The following is a 17,690-nucleotide window of genomic DNA, read 5'->3' on the forward strand; positions in this document are numbered from 1 at the left end:
ACATATTTTAAACATAAAATCAGATTTTTTGAGGCAGGGTGTTTTATGGAAACATTTCCTGCAGGAATAAGTCAGAAGAGCTTGAGAAACAAGGTACTCATTTTGAGGGAGCTTTGTTATTTATTGCCTAGCTTTGCTTGCTACAAGATCCTTTCTTAACCTGGGTGCAGTGGCCCACAACTGTAATGCCAGCATTTTGGGAGGCCAAGGTGGGTGGATCGCTTGAGCCCAGGAGTTTGACACCAGCCTGGGCAATATAGTGAGACCTCATCTCTACAAAAAAAATTTAAAACTTAGCTGGGCCTGGTGGAGCACGCCTGTAGTCCCAGCTACTTTGGAGGGTGAGGCTGCCATACACCTGAGCAGAGATTGTGCCACTGCACTCCAGCCTGGGCCACAGAGTTGTGAGACCCTGTCTCAAAAGAGAAAGAAACTTAAATATCCATCATTACAAATTAACTGTTTTTGATCGGGAGTAGACTTGGTTATTTCCAGATAGCAGAGGAGACTTAATCCATTTTTTAAATCAGCTTTCTTCTTCTACCTGAACACACCTTGCATTTCATCCATTCTCATAAAAGTCATTGCTGGACCTGGTTCCTGTCAGCTTGAGGCACTCCAAGGATTCCAATGATAAGGAATGTGGTGTGACTGGTTTCTGGGTACTTTGGAATGAATGGGAACATTCCATTATCTGGACATTTGATTCTATTAATGTGGGGGGATTCTTTCAGTTATTTTACCAGCTTCATCATAATTAGATTTGTGATCAAGTCACGCCCTCTTTATCTTTAGCTCTCTTTGACCCAAATCGTTAGGCATCTACCCCTTTTCAACTCTAAATATAAGAATAAATTTCATATTCAGCCTAGTTTTTCTCATGAGATCACATTCTACATATGTATCCTTTCGATGTTTTCAGTCTTATATAAATAAGAATTCTGACTAAGCCTTTAGAAACATTTGAATACTAGGCCGGGCACGGTGGCTCACACCTGTAATCCCAGCACTTTGGAAGGCCAAGGCAGGCAGATCACTGAGGTCAGGAGATTGAGACCATCTTGCCTAACACGGTGAAACCCCATCTCTACTAAAAATACAAAAAATTAGCCGGGCGTGGTGGCGGGGAGGTTGAGGCAGGAGAATGGCATGAACCCAGGAGGCGGAGGTTGCAGTGAGCCAAGATCGCGCCACTGCACTCCAGCCTGGGTGACAAGAGTGTGAGACTCCGTCTCAAAAAAAAAAAAAAAAAAATCGAATACTGAATACTCTGTCCTGTACCAGGTACTATGCTATGGCACAGGATACTTGTAAAAATAACAGGAATAAAAAAATGACAAGTTTTGACAAATGTTAGAAAAAAATGAGGTATACAATGATATACATAGTAGAGGAAATTGGCTACTGAGAAAGGTGATAACCAGGCTAATGTTGAGCCCTTAAAAGTGCCAGCCAAAATTTTCACTGATTGTGGTGAAAAGGCAGGAGTTTACTGGGCAGGTTGACTGGAAAAGCTTTCCAGCAGTGCAAGAGTCTGTACAAAGCCTTGTGAGAAGCACCATGGGGCATTTGAGGAAGTGAAAGAAAGCAAGTATAGCTAGATGAAAGATTATAATGGGAAGGATTAATAGGGGAATGGGAAAGGGCTAGAGAGATAGGGAGGGGCCAGACCCCACAGTCCAGTAAGTCATGAAAAGGATTTTGGTATTCTATATGGAAAATCATCAAGCAAGAGGGATAACTAATAAAGATCACTAGTTGGTAAGGCTAAGGACAGGAAATGTCCTTTGGATTTAGTGACGTAGAGGTTGCTGGTCACATTAAGTGAGTGAAGCACAGAGACAAGAGATAGTGAATAGGTCCATGAAATGCATGGAATCAAGAAATACTTGGCTGCTGAGGAGGAGTTGGTGATGCCAAGTTTGGGGAGAGAGAAGTATTGGGGATGATTTCTAGGTTTCCAGGTTGTAGTAACTGATGAGTGGAAGTAACATGAGATAGGAAAGAGAATCAGACATTGGGGTGCAAAGTGATGAGCTCAGTTTGGGTTGTGTTGAGACATCCAAGTGACTGTCAAGTAGGGCAGTTGGAAATAGTGGTCTGGAGTCCAGAGAATAGGACCAGGCTAGAGATTGAGTTCTCTGCCTTACCTTCATTAAAGCAGAAGGTAAGGATGAGACTGCCTGGATCTGGGTTCTGAAGTGAGAACGGCCTAGGACTGTGTTGTGGAGCTGCAGTAATCACTGGGCCTTTATAGTGGAAGATGCACTTGCAGAGGAAACAATGGCTAAGGAGGCTGTGTTCTTAGAAAACCAAAGGAGGCCGGGCGCGGTGGCTCACTCCTGTAATCGCAGCACTTTGGGAGGCCGAGACGGGTGGATCACAAGGTCAGGAGATCGAGACCATCCTGGCTAACACGGTGAAACCCCGTCTCTACTAAAATACAAAAAAAAAAAATTAGCCGGGCGTGGTGGCGGGTGCCTGTAGTCCCAGCTACTCGGGAGGGTGAGGCAGGAGAATGGCGTGAACCCAGGAGGCGGAGCTTGCAGTGAGCCGAGATCGCGCCACTGCACTCCAGCCTGGGCGACAGAGCGAGACTCCGTCTCAAAAAAAAAAAAAAAAAAAAAAAACCAAAGGAAAAATATTTCAGTGCTGTGATGCCACTCAGAAGTAAACTAAGAAAACGAACTGCTCTTTGGGTTCACTGATGTGGAGGGCAGGAGTTACCTTAGTGAGAGCTGTATCAGTGTGATAAGGCAGGAACTAGAGTAGAAAGGACTGAGGAGCAGGGTAAAGACATGAAGACAGGGGATCTGATCAGTTTTTTCATTAAGTTTCTATTTTGCTCCGAAGGGGAGGTGGGCATCATGGTCCCTAAAGGGTGATTAGTTAGTTACAGGACAGGATCCAGAGCATAGGTGGCTAGATTGGCCATATTCAGTCGCCAGTTATTTAACTGAGCAGCTAGTATATGCTAAACTCTGTAATAGGTGCCAGGGATACAGCAGTAAAAAGGTAGCCACAACCCCTGGCCTTGAAGACTTACAATTGCAGTGGCAAGAGATTAGCAATAAGTGCATAAACAAGGATCATTCTATCTGGTGTTAACTGCTATAAAAAAATGGTATAGGAAGTGACTAGGGGAAAAAGTTCTTGTGTTCGGTGCCAGCATCTTTTTTTATAATTGTAAAATACATATAAAATTTGCCATCTTAACCATTTTTAAGTGTGCAGCTCAGTAAAGTATGTTCACGTTGTTCTGCAACCAATCTCCAGAACATCATCTTGCAAATCTGAAACTATCCCAGTAAATAACACTCCACTTTTCCCCATGCCCCCCCTCCCCACCCTGCCCTGGTAACCACCATTCTGTTTCTGCAAATCGATTATTTTAGACATTTCCTGTAAGTGGAATCATAAGTATGTTTTTGTGAGTGGCTTGTTTCTCCGACCTCATAGGGTTGTGAAGTTAAATAATGTAGGTTTTTTTCCCGGACCAAACTGGGTGTTGGGCAGCCCAATTAACAAGGTGCAGGTGAACCGGGGAAGAAGGGTTTTTATTTCTGCAACCGGTTACAGGGAGAAGGTCTGGAAATTATTGCCAGACCAACTCATAATTACAAAGTTTTTCCAGCGTGTATATACCTTCTAAGCTATATGTCTACGTGTAAGAGTGCATTCATCTAAAGACATAAGTGATTAACAACTTCTGATCCTGAAGACCTTCCTCTGGAGCCTCAGTAAATTTACTTAATCTAAATGGGTCTGGGTGCTGGGATGATTACCCTTATTTTGTCTCCTGCTAAATCATGGAGGCTTGTGGAATTCCTCCAGACCCCCAGTAAACTTGTTTGTGGAGGCCTGGGGAGTTTCTTCAGACCCCCCCAATAAAACTTGTTTAATCCTAAACGGGTCCTGTTAAGAATTCCTTCCTTATCTTGTCATGCTTCAAGGCCCAAGAAAGGCCTAGGCAAAACTTCGTGGGCTTTTGTTACATTCCAGCCTTTGTATATGGGCACTGACTCTTTCAGCTTTTAATATTTAACTTAACCAGTCAGTCAGTGCTGAAACAGTTGTGATGGAGGCCTACGATAGTGAGACCTGGCCTGCCACAGGTGAAACACATCTATCGCCAAGCCAATAGGACTTGCCGCTCCTCTCACCCACACTTCTACTTTTCTGGAGAAATGGAAAGATTGTCAGAGTAGGCCACAAGGGCTTTAAGCCGGCTGGTGGCTGAAAACACCCTTGGCCCCCCCACCTCCTTGGTAAGGCTTGCAGGAGCCTAATTAAAACCTTTTGCCTCTAAAATTCTGCCCCGGTCTACTGGCAAAATTTCCACTACCTGGGCTTCACTTTGTGGCTTAAAGTTTGAGCCTTCTTAAAATCAAACAACATCAAAGGGGTGGCCCCCAATCCTTTGGGCTTGGTTTGGGAACAGGTTTGGTCGAGGAAGTTGAGCAAGTTGGTGAGCACGTTCCTCCTACGGAACCTCCATGCGCGGGACCTGACAACACCTCTGGGCTCAGCAGGCTGGCGAGGGTGCGAGGCGGGCAGGGAATCCTCGCTCTGGTCCCGACCCTGCCGAGGAGCCCCGTGCCTCCCCGACCGCCTTGGCCATTCAGCTCCGCTCCTCCTTGGCCATCGGGCTCCGCCCCTTTCTGGCCAGCCCCGCCCCGTCGTTTCTGTCCCCGCTTTCCTCTGCCGCGTGGTCTCGGGCCGCCGGCTTCGGGAGCCGGAAGCATGGGCGCTGAGTGGGAGCTGGGGGCCGAAGCTGGCGGGTCGCTGCTGCTGTGCGCCGCGCTGCTAGCGGCGGGCTGCGCTCTGGGCCTGCGCCTGGGCCGCGGGCGAGGGGCGGCCGACCGCGGGGCGCTCATCTGGCTCTGCTACGACGCGCTGGTGCACTTCGCGCTGGTAAGTGCCATCGCCTAGACCCTTCGCTCCCAATCCCAGAGAGTGGGAGTCGGGGGCGGCAAGGCGGGCTGAGGGGGTCCGGCGGCTTTCTGCAGCGAGCTGACCGCCCCTCCCCCTGGGGCAGGAAGTCTGCGGGGACCCGAGAGGCGCCTGGAGGCCGCAGCGCCCAGAGTTCTGATTCCCAGGTCTGTGAACAGAACGCCGCTTGCCTTGTGCTGCCGATTCCTCCACCAAACTTAAAAAAATTCTGTACGTGCTGTGTTAGTTTAGAAGATACCCAAAGGCTAGAACCTTAGTTTCCTCGGCTTTGTAACCTGCACATAAATGTTGAACTGGAAATAATTGAGAGTAGAGTTGAGGTAATTTTTCAATGCCCCAGAGGGTAGGGTGCAAGGGAGAGATGCTTGCTCCAGAGGCAGCAAGGCTATTGGCCCAAAACCCGAAGCCTTTGCCAAGACAAACGAAACACCCGCGTCTAATGTGTGCCAGGCGCATTACTGAGTTTTAAATTTCAGTTCTTTACAGCATCCATAAATGAGTTATTATTGTCCCCCATTTTACAGAGGTGAAGGTAGGCGCTGCAAAGTTAGGTGACTTTCCAGTGCCACACAGCTGGCATGATTCTGAGGCGGTGTAGTCTGGCTCCCAATTTTGCACTCTGTGTATCAGTCGAGGTTTTAGGAAATATGTGTCCTTAGAGATTCAACCCATTTTATAAAATAGCCAGGAAGGTTGTGTTTAAGGCATTTATATTGAAATGCCCCGCCCCCCCACCACACGCGCGCGCGCACACACACTTTATTTTTTTAAAACTATGCCCAAATATCTTTTATTTTTGTAAAGTTGACCTTGTTTAGACACACCTGTGCCTAACTGAAACCAAAGTCAGTAGTATTGAGAAAGCAAGCCGAGTTCTGGGTAATCACCGAGTTCTGTAAATGTTTGCGGGTTGGCTTTGTGCCCATGACTGATGTTGCTGGAATTCTTTTTATTCTGATAAGCAACATGTAGAGATAAGGGACAGTGAATGTTTCTCTCAGCTCCTTTATAGAATTAATTTGTTTTTGTCTTTTTATTTATTTTTTATTTTTTTATTTTTGTTCTTGAGAGAGTCTAACTCTGTCCCCAGGCTGGAGTGTGGTGGCACTATCTCGGTGCACTGCCGCCTCCTGGGTTAAAGCGATTCTCCTGCCTCAGCCTCTGGAGTAGCTGGGATTACAGGCGCCTGACACCACGCCCGGCTAATTTTTGTATTTTTAGTAGAGATGAGGTTTCACTATGTTGGCCAGACTGGTCTCGAACCCCTAACATCGGATGATCTGCCCGCCTTGGCCTCCCAAAGTGCTGGGATTACAGGCGTGAGCCACTGCGACCAGCTGAGAATTGATTTTTAAGCTATCACTTGAACACCAGGTCTCCCACAGAACAGGAGAGATAAAGCAGGTTGCTAGGCCCAGTTAGAAAAAATGTATAACATAATTTGTTATGTATAACAAAATGTATAACATAACAAAAATGTTGCTAGTCCTAGTTGGAGAAAAATGTGTAACATATTGGCTGGGTATAACTGTATAGCATATCAGAATGTATATGTATAAAAATGTATAACATATTGGACACAGTGGCTCATGCCTGTAATCTCAGCATTTTGGGAGGCTGAGGTGGGTGGATCACGAGGTCAGAAGTTCAAGACCAGCCTGGCCAACATGGTGAAACCCCATCTCTACTAAAAATACAAAAATTAGCCGGATGTGGTGACAGGTGCCTGTAATCCCAGATAGTCGGGAGGCTGAGGCAGGATAATTGCTTGAACCTGGGAGGAGGTGGCGGTTGTAGTGAGCCATGATCAAGCCACTGCACTCCAGCCTTGGACTTTTCCAAGACTCCAGCTTGGGGAAAAAAAGAAAAGTATATAACATATCTTAGACATACAAAAGCTGTAAAATACTTAAACTATATGCGTGTGTTCACCACCTGGTTTAAAACTGTTTTTCAAGCACAGGTTTTTACAGGTAACACAACACACACCTCCTTTTATGCCATTACCTACCCCAGCTGCAAAGTAGTCCACTGTGTGAATACACCATGCCTTAGTTCTCCAAGTCTAAGACCCACATTTTTTCACATATTAGATCAATCAACTATATCACGTAACTACTGTAGGCCATTTGATTGATATTTTAATGTCTCTGAGATTGGGATGTATCTTATATTTGATGAATATGATCACTTAACCAGCCCATATTAGTGAACACATTTTTATTGTGTCCACCACAATAAAATGCATCCACCAACGTCTTTGTACACGTGTCTCAGAGATCAGTGGGGAGAGCACTTGAATTAAGCAGTTGAGGCTGCAAGAAAATACATGCCCATGTTGTCTTTGCTTGGGAGTTTATTGCAAGAACACCCAGAAATGTGGGACAAGCTAACACTAAGATGTAGAGCTTAGGGGAGAACCAAAATTACAACTCACTTATTTACTAGAAGATGAGTTGCCTCTTCTTACCCCCTGACACTTCTTAAAGAGAGGAGCTCTGTAGGTTTTTTGGCTGCCATCAAATTGAGAACTATCCTGTTGGACAGTTTCAAGCCAAGCATTCTCAGGGGCAGTTCATTTTCCAGATGTCCAACCAGAGCACAGTCACCTTGGGCCCCAGCACTGATCATCAGTTCAGCTCGTTATGACTACAGCAGAGAGCAGGCTGACTTCCCATCAGCCTACCCGGAAGGAGCCATGGTAACATACTGGAAGAAGGAAACGGTGGCAGCCTAGGCACTGGTGCTTCATGGGTAAAATTTTATCTCTTCTGCAGTCTAAGTATAGCGTTCAGGCATGTCCAGAAACATGAGGCAGTATATGAATGCCTGTGTATGGAATACATCCTGGAGTCCAGATTGACAGGAGCACAGGGTTTACATAAGGAAGAAGTGGGAGGACCAGCTGGAAAGGTGACAGGTAAGAACTGTATTCTGTAGTGGGAAGCCATTGAAGGATTTCAAGCAGGGAAATCACGTGGCCAAAGCAGATCTTCAGAAAGATAATTTGGTGGTGATGTGTTAAGTCAGAAACGCTGGGGTCTGAGATTTTACCAAACTTAGAAGTTAACAAGGTAGTCCAGTTTGATTCCCCAAGGCCCAAGCCCCACGGGGCAACATAATGAAGGCCAGATGTTACTGCCTGTACATGCAGTGGGGTGCATTACAAGAAAGGGACCCCAGAACTATGTGTCCATCTTATTGTGAGCTGGTGGTGGCCTGCCCATACTTCTCTCTGGAGAGACCTTATCTTAGGAATGTAAACCTCTGAGGAGGAGAAGGTGAGGTCTTGATCTTTACCACCTAGAACCTCTCTGGAGGGAGCTCTCTCCCAGGTTTACTACCCTGGAAAGGCTCATTATAGAAACATTCTTAAAATTGATGTAAATGTCTTTGCTCAGAGACCCAGACAGTGCAGGATGTGAGATATTCATGGAGAATTGTCTCCCAACATGGTGCAGGTTGGACTGGAAGGGATGGAGTTAAGGGGCAAGAAGATCAACAAAAAGCAACTGCTGTAGTTTGGGGAGTCATTTTTTTAAAAAAGAGGCAAGCCAAGGTGGTGTTGGAAGGTAAAGTGGGGAGGAAAGTGAACTGTGAGAGACTTCCAGGGGAGAATGTGGTAAGTCAAAGTGGCCGCTTGTAGATTGGGGGTGGACATGATCTTGGGGCTTAGGGCCTGAGCAACATGGGTAATGGTGAGCATATTAAAGTAAGACAGCAAAATCTGGCTTTAGAATTATGAGTCGGGGGTCCTAGTGTGTGGTTAAGAGAGAATAGTGCTGGGCAGTGGCTCACACCTGTAATCAGCACTTCGGGAGGCTGAGGCAGGATTGCTTGAGGCTAGGAGTTGCGAGACCAGCCTTGCTAACATAGTGAGGCCTCATCTCTGCAGAAAAATTAGCTGGGCGTGGTGCTGCATGCCCGTGATCCCAGCTACTCAGAAGGCTGAAGTGGGAGGATTGCTTGAACCCAGGAGATCGAGGCTGCAGTGAGCTATGATTACGCCACTGCACTCCAGCCTGGGTGACAGAGTGAGACCCCATCTCAAAAAGAAGAGAGAGAGAATGGCCAGAAGGCAATTGAAAATATGAACTGAGTTGGAGAGACAGAGTCAGGGCAGAAGAGAGAGTGCTGGGAATTGTTTTCTGAGTTGGGGGAGACAGCAGGAAGCCCCAGGTATGAGTGCTTTTGGTGAGCTGGAGAGGACAGAAGGGTAAAAGAGCTGAGGAATAAGAGCAGGATCTTTTAAAATATCTATCCTAGGAGAGAGTGGGCAAGACCACGAACCAGGAGGGCGCTGGGGTCCTGGGATCCACGGAATGGAATTTCAAGAACACTGATAAATTGCTGTAGCACCATTAAAAACAAAGACAGAAAATAAAAGGTGAGGTACCTGGCAACCAGAAAGTCAGTGGTGAGAGTGGGGTTGATGGGAGGGAGGCTCCAGAAGCCAAACACTTACAGGCCGGGTAGAGGAGAAGCTGGGCAGTAGATGCAAGTACTGCAGGAGTTTGGTGGTGGGAGGAGGAAGGGCAGGAGGGTAGCTCCAGAGGCACCTCGGGGCAGGCTGGGGGATCTTGGTTCTTTTGAAAATAAAGGTCTGGGCGAGAGGATGGCTGAGGAAGGGTAAAAGTGCAGGCACAGCGGGCAGCTCTCGCTCTCTGATGTGTGCTTGGCCATGGAGGAGTTTTGAGACGAAGTCTCACTCTCTCGCCCAGGCTGGAGTGCAGTAGCATGATCTTGGCTCACTGCAACCTCCACCTCCCAGGTTCAAGTGATTCTTCTGCTTCAGCCTCCCGAGTAGCTGGTATTACAGGCATGTGCCACCATGCCCGGCTAATTTTCGTATTTTAGTAGAGACAGGGTTTCACCATGTTAGTCAAGCTGGTCTCGACCTCCTGACCTCGTGATCCACCTGCCTGAGCTTCCCAAAGTGCTGAGATTACAGGCGTGAGCCACCATGCCCGGCTGCCTTCAGTTTTCTTGAAGGAGGACTGTTTTGCTGTTTTGGTGCTAGGCTTTGGGATGAGATTCTGGGGCATAGATCTTGAGATCCTCCTTCTATAGCCTGTTTTCAGTGGGGATGTTTGTCTTTTCCTTAATGATCTTAGGTGTTCATGTATTGGTACAAACAGTTTCACCCACACTTTATTATGCTTTTGGGGAGAAAGGGCAAGAAAGTGTTGTCACCCCTTTATTGATCCGTTCTTTATTGATCCGTTCTTTATTGATCCGTTCTTTATTGATCCGTTCTTTATTGATCCGTTCTTTATTGATCCGTTCTTTCCCCACTTATTTGAAATGCCACCTTTATCATATACTGAAGTATTTTATATGCATAGATATGTTTGGGGATTTTGAATTTAGTTCTGTTTTATGAATCTTTTGGTTCCAGTTCTAGCCACTGTTTTATCAGATATTGAAAATTTCAGCACTATAATGTAGTTCAATATCTGATAAAGCTAATTTCTCCCTACTATTCTTTTTTAAACACTTTAAAACTTATGATATATTCTTCCAAATGTACTTTTAAATTCACTTTGCTGACTAGGTGTGTACAAAATTAGCCAGGTGTGCAGTAGCATGCACCTGCAATCCCAGCTATTCGGGAGGCTGAGGTAGGAGAATCGCTTGAGCCTGGGAGGCAGAGGTTGCAGTGAGCAGAGATCGCGCCACTGCACTCTAGCCTGGGGACAGAGTGAGATCCTGTCTCAAAATAAAAAATAATTTCACTTTGCCAAGTTCTAATACTTGGTATTTTGATTGTGGCTTTCTTAGCTTTATAGATTAGTTTGAGATTAAATGATATTTTATAATACAATCTCCCTTCTAAGAACTGGGTAGATCACAATTTGTTTAAATCTTCTGTTATAGTCTCTTAAAGTTTATTTCAAAACATTTTATATTTTCATTGCTACTGTATTTCTCCTTTGTATTTGTTTAATTTAATTTAATTTAATTTTTTGAGACAGAGTCTCCCTCTGTCGCCCAGGCTGGAGTGCAGTGGCACGATCTCAGTTCACTGTAGCCTCTGCCTCCTGGGTTCAAGCAGTTCTCCTGCCTCAGCCTCCCATGTAGCTGGAATGACAGGCATGTGCCACCATGCCCAGCTAATTTTAGTGTGTGTTTCTAGTAGAGAAGGGATTTTGCCATGTTGCCCAGGCTGGTCTCAAACTCCTGGCCTCAGGTGATCCACCCGCCTCGGCCTCCCAGAGTGCTGGAATTACAGGCGTGAGCCACTGCGCCTGGCCTTTCCTTTGTATTTAGACTGATTATTGTTACTATAGGGAAAGCTGTTGAGATATACCTGTATTTATATCGTTACCAGCCACTTTTCTAAACTCCCCTTTTCCTCCCTCCAGCTTTATTGTTATAATTTATGTATAATAAAACTCACCCATTCTGTGTACAGTTTGGTGAATTTGAGGGATTGTGTAGAGTTGTGTAACCACCCTTGCAATCACAGTACAGAACGTTTCCATCACGCTTCTAGTAAAAGTTTTCTCATGTCCCTTTGAAGAGGATCCCAGTCCCCATCACCAGCCCCAACAAACATCCATCTGCCTTCTGTGTTTAAAGTTTTGCTGCTCCTGTAATTTTATAAAAATGAAATCATACGTACAAAGTCTTTATTTAACATACGTTGCTGTGTAGTGTTCCAGTCTGTGGATGTATCTCAATTCATTTATCTATCAGTTAATGAACAAATGGGTTGTTCCTAGTTTTTGACTATTACAAATAATGCTGCTAATAGATATCTGCATCCAAGTCTGTGTGGGCATATTTTTCTTTCTCCTAGGCCAAGGCCTTGGAGTGGGATTCTTTCATTTTAGTAGAAACTGCCAACCTGCTTTCCGTGGTGGCTGTACCATTGTGCGTTCCCACTAGCAGTGTGTGAGAGTTCCTGTTCCCCCACAGCCTCACCAGCACTTAGCATGTTTGTGGTTTTTACTTTTGTTTTAGTCATTCTGATAGACGTATATGACTGAAACTTACCACTCACCCTCATACATGCCACAGGTTGCATTTTCAAATGCAGTACCAGGCCTGGTGTGGTGGCTCAGGCTTGTTTTTTGTTTTTTGTTCTTTGTTTTTGTTTTTGAGACGGAGTCTCATTCCGTCACCCAGGCTGGAGCGCAGTGGCGTAATCTCAGCTCACTGCAAGCTCCGCTTCCCAGGTTCATGCCATTCTCCTGCCTCAGCCTCCTGAGTAGCTGGGACTACAGGCGCCTGCCACCATGCCCCGCTAACTTTTTTTGTATTTTTAGTAGAGACAGAGTTTCACCGTGTTAGCCAGGATGGTCTCAATCTCCTGACCTCGTGATCCACCTGCCTCGGCCTCCCAAGGTGCTGGGATTACAGGTGTGAGCTCAGGCTTGTAATCCCAGCACTTTGGGAGGCTGAGGTGGGCGGATCACCTTAGGTCGGGAGTTCAAGACCAGCCTGGCCAACATGATGAAACCCCGTCTCTACTAAAAATACAAAAAATTTGCCAGGTGTGGCAGTGCACACCTGTAATCCCAGCTACTTGGGAGGCTGAGGCATGAGAATTGGTTGAACCTGGGAGGTGGAAGTTGCAGTAAGCAAGTGACAGAGCAAGACTCTAGCTCAATAAATAAATGGATGAATGAATGCATGCATGCATGCATGCAGCACCAGTTCCTAAACATGGTTCTAGATGGGGTCTGATCATCATTCAAGGAGCCTGGGGCAGTGGGGGAAGGTGGAAAGAGCACAGGCATTTGGGGGCAGCAGGTGCACCCCTGAACGCCAGCTTTCCCGATGACCAACTCAGAAACTTGGGCATGCCCCTTTCCCCTGCAAATCCTTTCTGTAATGAGGAGGAAAAGAAGGAAACTTTCTGTCTTAGTTTTCTTACCTGTGAAGTATGGAAATGTTTTCTTCAAAGGACTGTGAGAATTAAATAAAGCCTTATGACAGCGCGGTGCTTCTCAAGCTTGACCATGCACACAAATCATCCAGGGATCATCCGAGATTCTGCAGTGGTAACCAGCCCCCAAGTGATTGCCAGGCTGTGATTCATTGACCGTGTTTGAATGGCAAGGATGTAAGGCACCTGGCACTTGCCAGAATTCCGTAAATGTAATTCTCTCCTCCTCCATCCTCTTAGTGAATCCTCCTTGCCATATTCCATACCTGGATTAGCTTTTGTCATCCCATCCCTGTGTACTAAAGTGACGATGTATTTGTCCAATTAAGACGAGCCTTGGAAGGTTTCCTTTCACATCTTTAATCTGAGAAGTAACAACCTTCTGGCAGAGAAGGGTATATTCTTGAAAAGAGAGAAAAGTGTTTCAAGTCCTAAATCAAACAGTATACTGCTATGTTGTAGGAACCATAGAACTCATGTGACGGTTTGATCCTGGTAGTTCTAAAAGAGACCAGCGTGGTCTCCTGTGAATGTTAGGTGACAACTGGCTGCTGAGCAGGTTCCCTCAAGTGGACATGGTAATCTCATTAAGCGGGCAGCAGCTGGGCAGCATACATTTATGGAGTCATTAAAGCCTTGTCACCAAAGGACCGTAGGAGGCTGCTGCAGCTGATCCCTCCAGAAACAATGATGTATGCTGTTGCCATGACGTGCAAAAATCCAGTCTGATTAGGCTGAGGTTTTGTGAGTCAGATTTGCAAATGCTAATAAATGCTGACAGGATTTATATACTGATTCTATTCCTGCTCCACTTCATTCTCCCACTCTTGAAGGTGAATGTTGCCCTGCTTTCTCTAGGTCTTCATTCAAACATACTGACAACAAAAAACAGATACATTCAAATACATACTCAGCCTCAGTATGTGTTCTTTTTATTTCTGTAAGAACTTTTCAGCTAAATTTTCCTTAAGGATTAGAATGAGTAAATTGAGCATGCTCTTTAAATTGGATATTTAATTATCAATGGAAGTAGCTGGCATAACTTCATCATTTGTTTGATCTGAGCTTTGACTTATAGCTGTCTTTAAGTCTATAAAATATGTTGTTAAAACCCTTATATGCCTGGGCCGGGCGTGGTGGCTCACCCTTGTAATCCCTGCATTTTGGGAGGCGGAGGCAGGCGGATCACCTGAGGTCAGGAGTTCGAGACCAGTCTGGCCAGCATGGGGAAAACCTGTCTCTACTAAAAATACCAAAATTAGCCAGGCGTGGTGGTGTGTGCCTATAATCCCAGCTACTTGGGAGGCTGAGGCAGAAGAATTGCTTGAACCCAGGAGGCAGAGGTTGTAGTGAGCTGAGATCATGCCACTGCATTCCAGCCTGGGCAACAGAGCGAGACCATCCTAAAAAAAAAAAAATTACATGCCTGGACATTTTAAGAGAAAAATGAGACTGGCCTTTCTTTATTTGCTATAATACATTTTAATTTTTAAGCTGATTTTGTTAGCTCAATTAAGTATAGTTCAGTTATGTTTTATAACATATGTCCAGTAGGAACTTTCCTGTATTTTTTAAACCAAATTTTTTGATATGTGGGACTTAAATAAGTATTACGAAATTTTCCTCATCACCCTCTGGGTTAATAGTAGGAAAATTCATAGCAGGGAGAAAATATTTTAAATATTTATAAGTGCTTATTAATATAAACCTGAAAAATGTCTTGAAGGCTACCATGGAATTTAACAGTGGTCATCTCTGGGAAATGTGATTGGGAGTCAGGAGGGAGAGACGCTTTTATTCTTTGCTTTGTACCTTTTTATAGTTTTTTGTTTTTTTTAAACATATATCATAGATATTTTTGCTTGTTTGCTTTGTGGGATTTTTTTGTTTTGTTTTGTTTTGTGTTTTGAGATAGAGTCTCGCTCTGTTGCCAGGCTGGAGTGTGGTGGTGCGATCTCAGCTCACTGCAACCTCTGCCTCCCGGGTTCAAGCAATTCTCCTGCCTCAGCCTCCCGAGTAGCTGGGACTACAGGTGCATGCTACCACGCCTGGCTAATTTTCGTATTTTTAGTAGAGACAGGGTTTCACCATGTTGGCCAGGATGGTCTCCATCTCCTGACATTGTGATCTGCCCACCTCAGCCTCCCAAAGTGCTGGGGTTACAGGTATGAGCCACGGCACCCAGTCATGTTTGTTTGTTTTTTTTAAACAGGGTCTTGCTTTGTTGCCCAGGCTGGAGTGCAGTGGCACAATCTCATCTCACTGCAGCCTCGACCTCCTGGGCTCACGTGGTCCTTCCACCTTACCCACCTGGGACTACACCACACCCAACTAATTTTGTATTTTTTGTAGAGATGGGGTTTCACATGTTGCCCAGGCCCATCTTGAACTCCTGGGCTTATATAATTTTTTTTAAAGGTAAAATTTTAAAAGGTATACCACCAGAAGAAATATCAGAAGAGTAAAGAAAAATCCACTGAAATATCTTCGTGCCGTAGGCGTTGTGGGCACTGCAGACATTGGTTTAGGGAGGAGAAAAGGCCCCTGATCAGAGGGAGGAAAAGCCTGATTCTGGGCAGCTCCTCTGCAGTCCTAAATGGACAAGAAAGAATTTGCTCAGCATGTGTCACCCAGAGCTGGCATTTTGATGCCTGGTCCTTTACCAAGAGGGCACAAGAGAGTGTGTGAATAGTGGGAGTTTTTTCCTTTCTGTTCTAGTCATGGCCGTCAACTCTCCTTACTCTTCATCCTTTTTGTGCTAGTGTTTATTTTAACCCTCAACATGGCGCCAAACTTACATGAACATTCCCATTGGTTCCTGTGAGGAGGGACGTTGAGTTTCAGCACCTCAGCACCTCTCACCGGGTTGAAGTCCACCACCCCTGGTTAGCGTGTGTGCATGTGTGTGTGTGTGCGCGCCTGTGCACGGGCGTGTGTGTCTGTGCACGTGTGGGGGGGGTGGGGAGGGAGGGCATTCTGAGTCTCCTGTGGCTGGGAACCTAGGTGCAGTGTTATTCAAGTATCTTTTGCCTGCAGGAGAGCAGAAGATGGAGAGAGAAGTAAGCAGGTTTGCACTGTGGTTTATTGAGACCTGAATAATCAGGCAACTCAAGTACTGTTGAGTGCTGAAACACCAGTGTGTCTGATACAAAAGTGCATCTGCGGGGAAGGAGGTGGCAAACTGCTTGCTTTTGAGGTGTGCCCTGCCTGACACATGCTGCAGATCTCTGTTGCTTTTTGCCTGTGCTCATTTAGGCTGATCCAGACCAGGATACCCAGGACACTTTGGGTCTGGAGAGGGTCCTGGAGGAGCTAAGCCTCAGGCTGTCTGGAACCTCAGGTGCTGTGTTTCTTGTATCCACTGTGGTCTGAGTCCCCTGCTCACCTGTTTCAAGCATGAAGGCAGGGAGCCCCTGCAACTGCAGGATCCTGGCCAACATGCTGAAACCCCATCTCTACTAATAATACAAAAATTAAGGAGGGCGTGGTGGTGCATGCCTGTAATCCCAGCTACTCGGGAGGCTAAGGCACGAGAATTCCTTACCATGGGAAGTGGAGGTTGCAGTGAGCCAAGATCGAGCCACTGCACTCTTGCCTGAGCGACAGAGCAAAACTGTATCTCATAAAATAAATACAGAAATAAAAATGAATGTAATCACTATGTAATCTTTTGGGATTGGCTTTTTGAAGAACATCAGTTTTAGTTACCACAAATAAAGCTGCTATGAACATTCGTGTACTTGTTTTGTATAAACATAAGTTTTATTTTCTGAGAGAAATACCCAAATGTGGAATTGCTGGGTCATATGGTCATTGCATATTTAGTTTTAGAAGAAACTGCCAAACTCTAGTTTTTTTTAGTGACTGTACCGCTTCTATCCCTTCAGAAATGTGTGTTTGTTTCCGTTTTTCTACATCCTTACCACTATTTGATGTTGCCACTATTTTTTATTTTTGCCTGCCTTCCTTCCCTTCCTTCCTTTTCTCCCTTCCTTTCCTCCCTTCCTTTCCTTTCCTTCCTTTCTTCCTCCCTCCTTCCCTCCCTCCCTTCTTTCCTCCCTTCCTCCCTCCCTCCCTCCCTTCTTTCCTCCCTTCCTCCCTTTCCCTTTCCTTTTCCCTTTCCCTTTCTTTTTTTGACACAGTTTCACTCTGTTGTGAAGGCTGGAGTGCATTGGCATAATCCTAGCTCACTGCAACCTCCGCCTCCCGGTTCAAGCAGTTCTCCTGCCTTACTCAGCCTCCTAAGTAGCTGGGACTACAGGCACACACCACCACACCCAGCTAATTTTTTTGTATTATTAGTAGAGGTGGGGTTTCACCATGTTGGCCAGGCTGGTCTCAAACTCCGGACCTCATGATTCGCCCGCCTAGGCCTCCGAAAGTGCTGGGATTACAGGTGTGAACCACCACACCCAGCCTTATTTTCGCCATTCTGATAGTTTATGCAGTGATACCTCCCTGTGGTTTGAAGGTGTGTTTCCTTGGTGGTTAATGAAGTTGAACATCTTTCCATGTGCTTATTTGCCATCATTATGTACTTTCTGGTGAGATGTCTATTCATTTATTTTACCCATTTTCTAATCAGATTACCATTTTTAACTGTCTTGTTTTCTATTCTCCATTTTATTTCTTTTAGGAAACGCTTATTAGCATGTACTATGTGTTAGCCATTTGGAATATAGAGATAAAAGACAAAGAATTGGCCCTCAGAGAACTGGCAGTTTTGGAAAGAGACAAGTGAGCAGGTTTCTGTGTAGGAGTGCACCGACCTCCCAGCAGGAGAATCTTGCTTCCTGGAGGAGGTGACATCTGATCAGCATTTGAAGGCATGAATATTTGTTAC

At 45.5% G+C, this 17,690-nt stretch overlaps 1 protein-coding gene across 1 annotated transcript in view; it reads left to right on the forward strand.

The window, feature by feature from the left end:
* The first annotated feature begins 4,506 nt into the window (after positions 1-4,506).
* The window catches only part of EBPL (EBP like), a 29,105-nt gene continuing 15,921 nt past the window's right edge, over positions 4,507-17,690 (forward strand). The window contains exon 1 of the mRNA XM_017873756.1: positions 4,507-4,914. Coding sequence (XP_017729245.1) covers positions 4,744-4,914 — 171 coding nt within the window. The 5' untranslated portion in view covers positions 4,507-4,743. The remainder of the gene's footprint in view (positions 4,915-17,690) is intronic.

The sequence above is a fragment of the Rhinopithecus bieti genome, unplaced genomic scaffold (assembly GCF_001698545.2).
Source record: "Rhinopithecus bieti isolate Rb0 unplaced genomic scaffold, ASM169854v2 scaffold_7398, whole genome shotgun sequence".
NCBI classification, from domain to species: domain Eukaryota; kingdom Metazoa; phylum Chordata; class Mammalia; order Primates; family Cercopithecidae; genus Rhinopithecus; species Rhinopithecus bieti.